Consider the following 14,139-nt stretch of genomic DNA (forward strand, 5'->3'; position numbering starts at 1 on the left):
CCGCAATGACTAAGGTACCTTAAGTGCCGTTTCTCTTTTTTCTATGGAGGTGTGAGTACTGGAAGCTCCTAGACAGACCAAAGTGATGGTATAGGGGGTTGTACCAGTAAGTCTTCCTTGTCTCCATCAAAGAGCTGACAGGCTGAATTTCCCTATCCTACAGAATCCCATACCACACTGTAGCAGTTTACACTCCAATTGGGGAATCCCCAATTCAAAAACAAATTTAAGAAAGAGTAACACCTGCAGGATCAATACAATGCACAAGTCAGGTGGCAACTGCACATAATTTATAAATCTACATTCAGATCACTCTCATAACTTTGCAATGAGGGTGAAAGTTTGAAACCTTACAGCTTTCTGAAAACTATTTTGCCTGCAGATTTGACAACTTCTGTGCTTCAAAATCTCCACCTCCCCAACTGCAGCTCAGTAAGGGGCATTGCTGCTGTCAATTGTTCAGGCCAAGGCTGGAAATCTCCATCAAAATGGTACCATATTTATTAAAAGGATTCCCTAAGAAAACAAGGTACTGCTGGGGTCAGAATAGGACCTTTTTCTACACGCACGACTTTATCAAGGCACTTATTCCTGTTTAAGGTTACCAGTCATGATCACTTTAAGATGAGGTGGATGCAGAGCTGCTGCTGAGAACAGGGCAGCTCTGTGGTCTGCCACTCCTCCTCCCTCCTCAGCACCATCCACTCCAGCTTCTGCTTCTGGCTATTCCTTCCACTATGCCGGCACCAGTGCTGTTCAGCCACATGGTGAGATGAGCAGCAGAAAGGACGCAGCTGAAATCTGAAGTAGATCGGTTTGACCTCATGGCCACCCCAGCACTACTGCTGGCACAGGGGACAGCCAGGAATATGGCTGGAAAGGAACAAGACAGCTCCTCGCAGCGGTGGCCCTTACTTAGATTGACCTGAAGCAATCATTTAACACAACCTCAGTCCCTCAAGTAGATTTTCAGACTTGGATTCTACTTGGTTTATATGTGCATGCACACAGCCTTAATACAAAGTCCAGCAAAACCAGGAACAGCTGAAAACAAACTTTTAATGCAAAAACATTAGGCTGTCTTAAGACTCAATTTTGTTGTCAGCATCGCGTGCCTCCCACTAGATTGGCAAATATTAGTTGTGTTCAGTGGGCAAAAGCCATTTTGTAAAGCTTATCCACTGTAAAGGAAAACCGTAACACAAGCAACAGAAACGATCGCTTCTCTGTAACGGGATCTTTTGCAACTGCTTATGAAAAACAAAAGCTCTGAGAGGTGTTCTGACCCAAGATGTGCTGTCAGCACGTGTGGGGTGCAGGGAAACAGACCGTCTTCAAATTCATTACTGTTGTACAAGCCATTACGCAAATTATTCATCCTGTCTGGAAGGCTTATTTGCTGGAGATGGACACACTACAGACATTTAACCTATATTGCAAACTAGTAATTCTGTTAATCATGTCACATCCTCAAGCCGTGTGTTTTGAAGAGTAATATAGCCACATCAAGATGAATAGCTTTCATCACATGTAAAGCTGGAATGGAAAAAGGTAATGGAAATCTAGCCACACCATACTACTTCTATAGAAAATAGAGTAGTCAGATTCTCTGGATAAAAAGCATCCTTTAACATCCTTGGAAATCTGAGCCCTGGTTTCTAGCCAGTGAAAGATATTACCTTCCAGGTGACGCAGACCAGAAAATTGTGGCAAAAATATAGGAATTTTCACCACAGACTTGTATTTAGTGTATTGTATGCAAATGCATTACAACAAAAGCCCACAACGTGTCATTTTCAGCACATTTCAGCACTCTGCATCCAAATACTTGCTGTGCAATCAGTGGCATGCATTTCAGTAAGGCTGCTCAATTCCGTTGATGTAAGCAAGCAGTAACACAGTCTGCCTTTTAGAAATACAGTTGTTGCACTATAAGTACAACTTAAAATCCCATTATATATGCATCAAGTCAGATATGCTGCAAAAATCTGCAGCTTTTACTGGGCTGAAGTAGATTCCCATTGTGATTATTTCTGACCTGGTTAAAGAAACACTTGTGTACTATTGGTATTCCTACGCATTATAATTGAGAAATTTTACTTCAAGTCAGAAATGCAGTGTGCAACAAAATACTACCACTCAGTTACTGTGTTCACTAGTATATGATTAATACCACCCCTTATAATTGTGGATGATTAAAATACACTGAAGAGAAGAGAAAGGTGTGGAAAAGTTAAAAAGTAAGGTGGGAACAGGCAAGAATGTAAGCGAGAAAGAGGAGGTAATAAATAACTAACAGAAAAGAGAAATAAACACTGTAAATCTGATAAACACTTAATTATTTTGCTTATCTGCAAGGAAATGAGAAGCTAGAATGCTTGCAAACATGCTTGCATCTGCAAGAATATTTGAAGCTAGGTGATGCATTATCTATTTTTCAGAGCATTCTAATTAGAAATAACTTGGAGCCATGAACATTTAGGCAAACATAACCAGCCCGCTTGAAATGCCAGTAACATGGAGGGGGGGAGGGGGGAAGGCTTATTTACATTCACAAAAGGTTAAACTAATGCTTTAGTATCAGATGGGTCCTCCATCAGCAGTTCCATAAGCTTCAAGAAGACAATCTCAACACCACTAGGTCTTCTGTTATATTTCTTTTCAGTCGTGCTTATAGCACATAGTGCATCTATACTGTTCCAGCACTATTTCATTTTTACTGCTATCGTGATCCCACTCTTGACCATACATTCTGAATAAAAGAAATGCAGCATTTCTGGATGTAACCAAAGTCTACAACCCTGGGAAAAGGGTTATTCTCTTGAGATTGCCAGGAGGGAAAAAGAAGTCTCAAAGTTACTTCTTTTAAAATTATATAGCTATATATACCTTGCGTGTTAAGTCCCAAGAACACCTGCCATAATGGTTGTGGTCTTGATGTTCTACCGCTAGATCTTTGCATGTAAGATCAATGCAAAGCTTCACCCTTCCTACTCCCTCCCTGGACATACGTGGAGGTTCAGCTAATAGTCTATCTACCAAAGCACTCATTTAGCCACCATAACCCAGCATTACAATCTCCTGATCAGTTCAGAAGAGCACTAAGTAGCACTGATGCTACAAGAGGCTAATTCCACTCATCCACTTACACACCAAACACTACAGGAGCTGTAGCAAGGCCAGGAGAAGAGAGGGAAGCTTCCTGAGCACAGGCAAGAAGGCAGAAATTGGCCTCTCGCCCACACAGTTACAACAACAGATTTGTTGAGGCCTGAGCAGGAAATCTAGTAAATCAGGTCGTGGACTTTGCCCACAATTGTGTCCAAACCTGCCCTCAAAACTAAGTTTCTAGTAACTTGGTACCTATCCTTCACAGATTTGTCCTGTTTGTGAGAGGAACCAACATGTTACTAAGAGGCTTATACTGCTGATGCCTACTCAAACATGTTTTAAGAATAAGTGGACGAAGCCCAAACTATCTGAAAATTAGGACTATGGAAGAAGAGAGTAGGAAGTCCGGAGGCCCAAGTTTCTCTCATGAAAAAAAAAATCTACCTTCCTCCAAATTGCATTAAATGCTGTCCTCTCAAATTAGTTTCACATTCGTGTTTTGACATACCTTCACCTTTCCCATCACAGTGGCGATACAGTTGTGAATGCTTTGCAGCTGCAGAACACTACAAAAACGCCATAGTTATATTCTGTTCCACGCAGACAAGCTCTAAAGGTTAAACATCAGGCCAGCCTTTAATGTCATGAGCCACTGCTGAAAAGTGCCAACAGTTGATAACTCAATGCTATAAAAAGGAAAAAAAAAATAATAACTTTTGCTGAAGTCAGGAGAGCTGTCTCGCTGAAGAAATCAGTTTTCTTTCTGCAAGAAGGTGCTGGTCAAAAAAATAAAAGGCAAATATCAGAAGGTTTAGAATTATCTTTGAAAAGTGGAATCTTGGCAAAGCATAGAACACAGATCAGGTTCTAATAAAGGATCAGTTCAGATACATATGCAAAAATGTAGGGTTTTTTCTTGCAAAGCTATCCTCCAGACACAGGGAAAAATACTCTAAGTCCAACAGAAGGCAGCAGACCACTTTCTGGAAATAATGAAAATAGAAAGCATATAAAGGCTATTATTTCTCACTGCATGGGAACGTTCCTAGAACTACCATACAAATATTATCCCCCCTTTCATAATGTTTATTGCATGGAGTAAATAAATCTTCAAGTAAATACAGTAGGTATACATTTTAGATAGCAAAAAGTGTATTGATACTGCTCTTTTAGTTCAATGACCCCTGTGAACGCATTCACAACATCTGATGGTGAAGTTAAACAGATGAAACAATACCAAACTTAAAACTGGCAGGCCAAACACTTGCTATACAATACTTGCGAAGAACTAGAAAATATTTAACTTCTTGGTAGATATGCTACCTTGCATAGTAACACAGAGCAAAGGTTTCCAAACTGTGCTATGCATAACACTGAGTACGTGGACCACTTGCAACAATAGACAGAGCAGTAATACAGAAGGAGAACCAAAACAAACTTCAGCAAGTCTAACTGCACACAAGACACAAGAGATATTCTAAGAAGAGAAACAACTTAGACTCTTCAGATAATTTCATTTCTAATAAACTAAGGTGGGTTATGCAGAGCATCAGTGATAGAACCCAATTCAAAGTAGATACGTACCCATATCTGCTTGCTTTAAGATGAGACATTACTACACTGGTTTGGTTTGTGGGTATTCATGAGATGATTCAAGCATTCACTGTCACTTTTCCTGTGTTTTGTCAACCTTTATAGTTCTGGTTGGAAGAAACCATGCATCCTTCCCACATTAACTTTCATTTTTAGACTGAAATAAGAGCTTCTAGTAACTGCTACTAAAGAGCTACATTTTGCCAAGTTACCAGCTATGGATGCCACCACGTTTAAATAGGTTATCTTCTTCAAGATTATAAAGTCTGAGCTTTAACAGGAAGCAGTGAAATATTAACAAAATAAGATTTATCAACAATCTCCTGATTTCAGTCTCAGTATACTGTATGTCGTGCAAAGGACCTAATGGTGAATTTCACATTCATCACAAATGTCCTGGCTCCAGCAGGCAGACTCAGTGTGCCTTAGTCTGTTGTCCTGTCTGGCTGTGATCTTTGTTCTTTTGGCTCTGATCTAATAGTCGTTTCCATGCAGGGAGACCTGCACATCTGCTGAGTCTTATTAAAATGACTAAGTCAGCAATTAATGGGATTATCTTTCAACATTTGTCTAAATTTTGGATTAGTGCAATAATACAACCTGCACTACTGGTGCTGTTCCAATAAAACAAGACTTCAAATGGCTTTTTCCCCAGACTGAGCCCCAAAAACCCTAGTTCCTTCGAAGTAATTACGGTTTCTCCATGCAACGTGCACTGATTACAGTACATTCCTCATTAGAGAGGGCGCATTCTGGAGTCAGGAATATGGAGACACAATGTCAGGAAAGAAATGCAAAGCAAGTCAAAAAAGCAAAACCCACCTTCAACATTTGGAGTCTTTAAAATCAAAGTTAATTTGACAGAAGTCTAAGTGATATATGCTATGAATGTTTACTACTGTACAATAAAACAGGAAAAGGAACAGTGGACAGCTTTTTAAAACTGTATTAAAAAGGCACAGTTGTAATCCTTCTGAGAACAAGCCCCCCCGCAGTCACCATCTTCTACATCCTTCCCCTTTTGGGCCACTGCTTTCATACTGTCATCTACAGTCCTGCAATGCCACTGCTCACTCATCACCCAATTTTTGGAGGTGACTGATGTTGAAACCAATGCTGAGGCACCTTAGGGATAGAGGAGCTGGAGGGTTGCTGATGGCCACAGGGGTGGAATTACAGAGCACTGCTCACAAGACAGGTTGCAGAGGCTGCAAGTCATGGAGATAACGTGTGACAACCTTATTCCTGGCCATTGCTGTTGTGGCTTTCTTCTACTACCTCTTCCAACATCATAGGGAGGGGAGGCAGCAAGCCTTTGGGCCTTGCTACTGACTGAGCAGCTGCTTCAGCTGGCAGGACTCCCCAAAACCTGCCACTGCTGCTCCCCCCACCACAGGGTTGCAGGGATGCTGAAGGGAGCAGGCAGAATTACCCAGCGCTGGCTGAAGCATGCCAGCATCTCCCTTGACTGGAAAACACTGATTTGGAATAGGCCACCAATGCACAATTTGCCATTTGAAAGTAGTAGCTTATGACTGAGGTCCTCTGCCAAAACCACAGCATCTCTTACACTAAGGTTCTTATGAGTCACCTACACACTGGGACAATGGGTTTGCCAATGGTGGTCATTCATCAACTATTTAATGAATAACGGAAGTTTCTTATATGAACAGACAAGCAACATTCAAGTCATGTCTCCAGAAAGACACATGATTGAAGAGAATGCTCCGAGGATGAGGAGTTCTGTTTATAGGAACCAAGTACTGCTCTTTCACATACTTAGTTCCTCTATTACAAAGCATTCCCTCAAACCCTTGTTTTCACTTTGGTCTCTGAACATGCATTATCAAGCCTAAAATCTAAAGAGAAAATAAGCAATAGCATTGTAGAGACTTGTCATAGCTTGTTTTTCATAAAATAATGTCAATATCTCTTTCAGCAGTTTTCGACAATATTTTTTCTTTCTTTTTATTAAGCCTATCTACAAGACTTAAGGATGACCACAGTTCCTGACCCTACAAGCCATGTATCACGAGCTTCATGTAGTTAAGAACCACAAGGTTATTACAAAAAAAAAAAAAAAAAAAAAAAAAAAAAAAAGCCTTGAGAAAGAAAATGTAAGAAAGAAGTAGCAGCAGCTTCGTCACTCCAGGATAAGGCAGGGTAAGTTGATCCCATAACCAGAGTCAGCTACTCTGCTGTTATGGTCTCATTTCTGCACTAGGTAACTTCAGGTAATTCCTCCCTTCTTGTCTGCACAGCCTTTTGCCAGTGCCATAAGACGCAGTGGCAACTTTCAGCTCAAGAACTGCTTCTCCTATTGCAGTATTTCAAAGTCACGGGAACGTCCTGAATATGAACTTCAACTTCTTTCTCTGCTCCACTCGTGGGAACACCGGTGAGCCCTGTATCTGAGTGTCATTTCCTCCCCTCCCTGTCCCTTTACTGCTCTTTACAGCTTCCTATGTGTTTGATGAAGGAAGGGGTTGAGTAAGGTTGCGTGGCTTTCTTGAGTTCTTACTGCAGTAACAGCCATTTTGATTATGAACTCTACCATGAGAAAAGATGAACAGGATGCACCTCTGCCAAATTTTCCACAAACTATTTTTTCCTTTTAATTTTCTGTGCAGAGCTGTGTGAGGTGAGCAGTGTCCCCTCAACTAATATTTTACTCAACATTGACATTTTTTCACTGGGTTTTTAATTGACACCAGCATATTTTGCAGAGATGGTGCTCATCATTTTATAAATGTCCTGAGCTCCTATTTGCTAAATAAGACACCCCATTTGTATAAGCAGACTCACTGATCACAGAAGAATCACTTCTCTGAGCAAGGATTGTGGCACTGAGCCCTAAATGTTTCTTTCGCTTTATTTGTGAAGTCTTTAAGATGATTTCTTTTCTTCTTGTTATCATATATAAGATAACCAGCGTGACACCATGCTGGGCACCACAGTCTAACTTCACATTAAGGAGAGCACCTGTACTACTGGGGTCACGGGAGGAAAAAATGCAGCCAACTGTCTCATACAAACCATTGGAATGATTCAAGATGATATATCAACATATGCATACTATGCAAGTGCAGTGATAACTCAGAAAATGACAAAAAGACCTCCTCTTCTATAACTGATTAGCCACTATGAAATAACAGAGTGTTTAGATTTTTAGACAAATACTAACAGGTTTTTTTTAAAAAAAAAATTGATAAATTTGATCTAACTACAAATTTCACCATTTTGCTCAGTATATTCTCATCTTCTATTCTGCGTAGTTATCTGTGCAGTTATTTCATATTCATCTCAACTCAACTTGGAGCTATTTTAGAAAACAGCCATACGTTTTGAGACATGAAATCAGCTACTTCTATTGATAAAAGGACTGCTAAGAGAAAGCATTTTTAGAAACAGGATGAAAAAAAACAAACCCAAAACAACACAAAAACCCAAAGGGGAAAAAAATATCTAAATACAGAAGGTTGAAACTATAACTGATCTATTATTTCAGAAGATCTGAGCAGAAGTTTTATAACTATACACACAGACAGCATTCAAGTAATTTAAAGATATAAATGCATAATATATCCAAAATACAGGACAGCCAAAGATCCAAACAGAAGTCAATTGTTCAATACAAGCCAATAAAACTATCACTGATAGATGGAAACTGCTTCCCACATCCAACTGCTGAGGCAGCCCATGTGTCCGGCCAACATCTGAGAACCCAAAGCCCATCCAGCAGCCAGCTGTCACGACCCACTCCCCTCCCTTCTCCTGGCTGCCTGCTCCCAACACTTTCTGTGCATCAGTGCTGGCATGCATTTAGCCCCAGGATGCAATTCGGGAAAGTTAAACTATCAGAAACGTAACCCTGCCAAAAAAACCCGCAGCCAGCTTCATGCATTCGTTCACCTTACATGCACTGGAGCTTGGGCAAAGAAGTAAATTAAGTGATGGGGAAAGGAAGGCAAGACTCCCTTTCCAGAAGCAAGTAGCCACTAGATAATGTTAATTCTGTTGAACTGCATCTCAATGGGTTTGGAGCAAACAGTAAGGAAGGAAAAAATAAATCAAAAAACTATTCTCTAAGAATGCGCAGTTTGAGATTTAAAGTCATATGCCCTAATTAAAGAACAGGCTGCAGGGTATTAACTGCACAACAGCATCCCAACAGGCTACCAGGCACTATTCCCTGTTATTTGAAAGATTACAAGTAAATATAAAACAATGAATTTGATAAAGAAGAAAGCGTGGGTGGAGAGGGACATGCGGTTGCTGGTCCCGTAGAGCAGCCCGAGCGGCGCAGCTGTGCGGGACTATGGCTGCTCGGTGGCGATTGCCTTTCCTCCCCCAAGCCGGGGCAGGCAGCCGGCTGTCAGGCTCCCCAAGCACTTCAGTCTCCCTGCCAAGTAATTAACAACCATCATCTATGAAACACAGAAAAACAAGCAGCTCCCTGGGAGTGCTCGCTGCACCAAAACAGGAATATAAAGAACCCGAAAGCTGGATGCTTCACAAGAATTCAAGTGCTTCCTGCTTTTGACCTGGTTGGTTAAAATAAAAAAAAAAAAAAAAAAAGGAAGAATAGCCACAAAAAGCCTGGTTTAACTACATTTAGGGCCTTCCTGTGAAATCGTTCAAGAAGGACCTTCCTTGTTCAGTCCCTTTAAAGCCTACCATAATTATGCCAGTTTTTATGTGGTGGGGAAAAATCCTTTACCCCTAAATTGCCAGAGATGAGCACTGTTAGTGCTGTCTACAGAATTCACTCCAGATTAACAGACCTGCACATCAGTACAGTTGCCTCTTGAACATTAAACAGATTGAAACAGCTTTATAAGTTATGCTATAAACTGGCTGAGAGACAAATTCAGAACTATTTTATTCTTTAGTTCTCTCCCCTCTCTTTTCCAGAACTCCATTTAAAATACATTTTTTTAAAAACAAAAAGGAAGAAAGAAAGGAAGAAAACAAAGAAAAAAGAACATAAGTGTAGGATTAATTTATAATATCATTTCATAAAGCTTCTTATTTTGAAAAATTTAAACAATTTTTAATGCAGACTAGGATGACTGTTTACCGTACTGTTCAAAAAAGCTTAATAGTCATATGAATACTGAAATAGTTTCCCTGTCTTTGAGCGTACAATTGGATAGGAAATGCTTTAAGAAAAAAATCATGCAATGTAAAAATACACTAAACCCAACATCATCTCAGGAAGAGAAATAATTTTGCAATAGCTCCAGTTTTGTCCAACATACCTGAAGGACGCGCAACCTTTCACTTTGCAAACATTTTGAAAATGAAGACGCTTGAAGGCCCCAAGACAGAAGAAAAAAGGCTGCTGAAACCCCAGACAGAGTGAGACAGCCTCTCAACTCAGGAAGAGAAAGTTTTATCCCCTCCATCCCTCCACATCCCCGTAGCTCCCACTGCTCACTTCTTACCAGCTCTAACGCTCCTTGGGTTTCTCTCTAGGCCAGCGTAAGCCCTGCAGCAAGCGGACGCTGGTTTTATCACAGGAGTTTTGTGCTGTAGGAGACCAAAAGTCTGGGAAAGTCCCGGGGAGGGACTGGGCAGCCTCTTGGCAGCAGCTGCCCACTGGATCACTCGAGCTGTTCACAGAACTGCAGCCCAACAAAATGTTGCTGACTCCTATGTAATATTTACTGTTTTCTTAGCGCCTCAGTTTTTGGCATCAGATGAAAGAGTATCAAAATATTCATTAAAAAAATGATGGCTTGCATGTTGGGGAAGAAGGTTTTCCAAAACACAGAGCAAATAAAATCTTTGAAATTACTCTTAAAATGTAACGTTCGTTTAAGGCTAACCACTTAATTTCTTTTATAATACAAGGTTGGGCAATACTCCAATCCCTCTCCACCTTACATGACCTAACCCAATTGTTGCCCCTCCTTCTCTTTCTTTTTCCCCACCCCCCCTCTTTTTTTTAGTCATAGGTCATGGTTGTAAGGGCTTTTTCACAAGCAAGCAAGAGCAGTCACAACATGTTTTATGGCAATCTGAAGGAAAGATTGTGTTCCTAACTACCACCTTTCTCAAGGTCAAGCATTGCCTGACAAACTGTAAGGAACACACAGGCACTAAATTTCCAAACTCTTAATGTTAAAGGAATTTAATCCTTTCATTTTATAATCATTATAAACCCAGGGCAGCATAGGGAGAGATGGGAAAGAGGAGCATTCCATAACTATTTTGAATTTTTAGTAAAGACTCAACAAATTCACTGGGATTACAAGCACTGACGTAAACCACGAGACTGTCTGTTTATATAGTACCTACCACGTAAAAGACTAACATAAGACTCGGGGTGCTACAGTCACAGAGCAAGGCATAGTGATGGTACTAATGAAAATACTTAACTCTCTGCTGATGTCTGGGTCACAGTATCATTTTAAAATTAAATTGCTTGAAATCAGTTTTTTCAGTGATGCTTTCACCCTATCGTGAATACCACTACTGAAAAAAAATATATCTATAAAGCTACACTCTTCAAAAACATCAAAGCTCCAGAAAAGGTACATTCTACATATTTCCCCTATTTGTTATGGGTCTTTAATACTCGGAAAAAACTGCTTTGCTCAGGCACCTGGACACACTTTCAATTGCACATTGTGATAGCAATGAATAAACTGCCATGTGAATGTATTTCTTCCTATAGACACTCTCCCTGCAGCTGTGCGGTTCCCCTCTCCCCCAGTCCCAAGCAGTCAGTACTGGAAGCATCTCTTTCCATTCCGGACTGGAGGCAGCCAGTGCTTCAAGTGTCTCACTGCTGCTCTCAGATTTAGGACTGTCCAGGGATATTTGTCCACTCGATTTCAAACCCACACAGACTGGAACTACTTGCTGTCACTTTTTCTGTGCAGACTGTCTATATCCATTGATTTCCTACACCAGCCTGAGAAGGTGGCATTAGGAGGTATCTATATGCTTTTCCACAGGCTGGTAGAAGCTCATCCTTTCTCACCCTTCAAGCCAGGTTTTGCACCATAGTCCACTCCTGCATTAACTGCTTTCACAGAACTTCTAACTGGAGTCTGGGAAATACACTGCCTGGAAAATACCATGATAGTATAACCTGTGTCACCTGAAAGTACATAAAAAATCTATTTGTACTTCACATATTTGATCTCTTAAAACATCAAAGATTAAAGCTTCACCAATATATCTGACATTCAGACCGCCACTGTTACATGTAAGTACACTGTAGGCCTCTGCAAACTGAAATAACCCAAAGTAAGCCAAAGGGCAAAAGGGAAGATGAGTTGTAATACCAAAAATAGAGTTATGGCACCACATTGAGCTTCCTGAAAAATCTATAAGGGTTTAATGTTACGTTTACAGGAAAAGAATACACATTACAGATCCCAGAAAACAGCTCTTAAGAGTTAGATCAGAGAAGAAAAAAAAAGTCGCTTACATCCAGATGTAGATTCTTCTCAAGATACAGAAAAAATAATACCTAAGGAGTGGGAAGAAAGGTGTGATTCTCATTCTTTTGGTTGATTATCAAAAACTAGAGGCAGAAGGGCAATTTCAAACTCAATCATAAAACAGATAAGGAACTAACAGAATGATTTTAAAACAAGTATTCTTTGTACCCAAGAAAAATCAGATGCCTACAAGTACTGTAATCATGAGAGCTGGGGTAGAGTTATTTGCATGCATCTTCTCCAAGCTTCTCTAGCAAATCTCTCAAACTCACTCAGCCAGTGACTCCCTGCCCTCTATTTAGTCTCAGAGGCCTTTCCAGAGGGAAAGCAGCATCCTGAACCCAAACCTTCCACAGATCTGTTTCATCTACCTCTCTGTGGAAAACTTAATTCAGAATATTTACTTTCTTATATTAAGCTGTTAGGGTTGAGTAAGCCTTTTAATTTAACTTACCCTGAGCTGAACTTTTCTCAGAACTGAAAAATGCACTCACTTATAAGTAAAGCAGTATTTTCAATAGTACTCTTAAAAATTCAATTACAAGCATATTTGCAGTGGAAAAAATCCAAACCTTTCACTGGACAGTGCAATAAAAGAAAACATTCTTTAATTCTGGAAGCCAATTATGTAGCATAAGTATCAGTTAAATGGATTATTGCAACATTATATGTAAAAAGCTGAGCGTAAAGTCAGAAGTGTACACCTACTTCCTAAAACAATGTGAGACAGAATTCTGAGAGCCAATGCTTACTTACAGAAATGTCCTATAGAAACCTTGCAGCTATAAACAGAGCTCAATGATTCTGGCAAATAAGCCAGGAACAAAAACCACTTATAAACATCACAAAACCGATTTGCTTTTAAGAAAGTCTCAAGCTGGTGAAAGCAGCAGCAAACCCAGCCAAAAGTAGCAGAGTTCTCGGAGTGGCAGATGTATCAGGCTAGCGGTTCAACAGGCTGCAAGCTCATTTACTGAGAATAGGAGGAAAAAGCCACCAGAGCATACCAGCTGTATTGCATCACAAGGCAGCTGGATGTTCACCGGTTTATTTGCTTTAAACTAGAAAGTTTAACTCTTGGTGTCTCTGGACACAAATATGCCACCAAGCCTTGAAGAGATTAAGGTTTAACAGAAGCATCCCGTTCAGTCTTACCTGGTTCAGAAGACATTGTTTATAAATATATTCCGGTACCACTGCACGAGGAATTGATTTCGCAAGGGTAATAACCCTAGGGCAGGCTCACATATATCCTATTTACAAGACCTATAAGCTGCCAGAAAGGACTTCTCACCAGATGTTCAGTATATGCCGAGAGTTTACATGCTGGGTCTTTCAATTACACTATGCTCCTCCTTCTTTAAAGGCAAGCCTGTTTTGAGAGGAAAAACGTAAGCATGCAAACCAGTCCGCTTAGAGAAGAGAGTGAAGTCTGTTCAGTATTAAAGAGGAAAAACAAAGAAATCAGCTTATGTAACCTACAAACTGCTGGAGAAAGGAGGAGGAGGGACTACTGTAAGTTGTTTTGTCTAATGCCTCAGCTACTAAAAGTTTTGTCACTATTAGTTGCTCTTTGAAATTAAAGCAGTATCAAGGTTAAAGGATGAGTTAGTACATTTCTCTGGTACTCTGTTCTCCCTTTGTACTGCATAATGCTCATGTCTAATAGTCTTTTTCATTGTATTATCTGTATTTAAGTTTATGCCTAGAATGAAGTAAATACAACACCCAGGATATGGGGGCAGTGACCAAAAAAGTCTACATTAAAGAATTGTCGTGAAAACATTAGCTTATTTAGCACAGATTAAAATTCACTAGAATAATTTAAAATCAAGTTTTAAATGGCATAAGGTAGATATTGTTCTCCAGGGTAGAATACAAAGAGATTAGATTTAATTCTGAACAGTGAAAAAGCACATTTTTAAAAAGTGAAAGGATTAACTGGAAAGAGAAGTTACTGCAAGTAACTTTTTTTTTT

General features: G+C 40.0%; 2 protein-coding genes across 4 annotated transcripts in view; both read right to left on the reverse strand.

Annotated features, from left to right (window-relative positions):
* FGD4 (FYVE, RhoGEF and PH domain containing 4) overlaps positions 1-14,139 on the reverse strand; it is a 114,663-nt gene that overhangs the window by 44,584 nt on the left and 55,940 nt on the right. The window contains exon 1 of one of the 3 annotated variants that reach the window (XM_075755962.1): positions 13,317-13,603. The exons of the other annotated variants lie outside the window; for them this stretch is intronic. Within the exon in view, the coding sequence (XP_075612077.1) occupies positions 13,317-13,332 (16 nt within the window). The 5' untranslated portion in view covers positions 13,333-13,603. Of the gene's footprint in view, positions 1-13,316; positions 13,604-14,139 lie in introns of those variants that run through there. 3 annotated transcript variants of the gene reach the window in all.
* BICD1 (BICD cargo adaptor 1) overlaps positions 1-14,139 on the reverse strand; it is a 272,459-nt gene that overhangs the window by 1,838 nt on the left and 256,482 nt on the right. The window lies entirely within an intron of this gene.

Source organism: Balearica regulorum, chromosome 1, assembly GCF_011004875.1.
Source record: "Balearica regulorum gibbericeps isolate bBalReg1 chromosome 1, bBalReg1.pri, whole genome shotgun sequence".
Lineage (NCBI taxonomy): Eukaryota > Metazoa > Chordata > Aves > Gruiformes > Gruidae > Balearica > Balearica regulorum.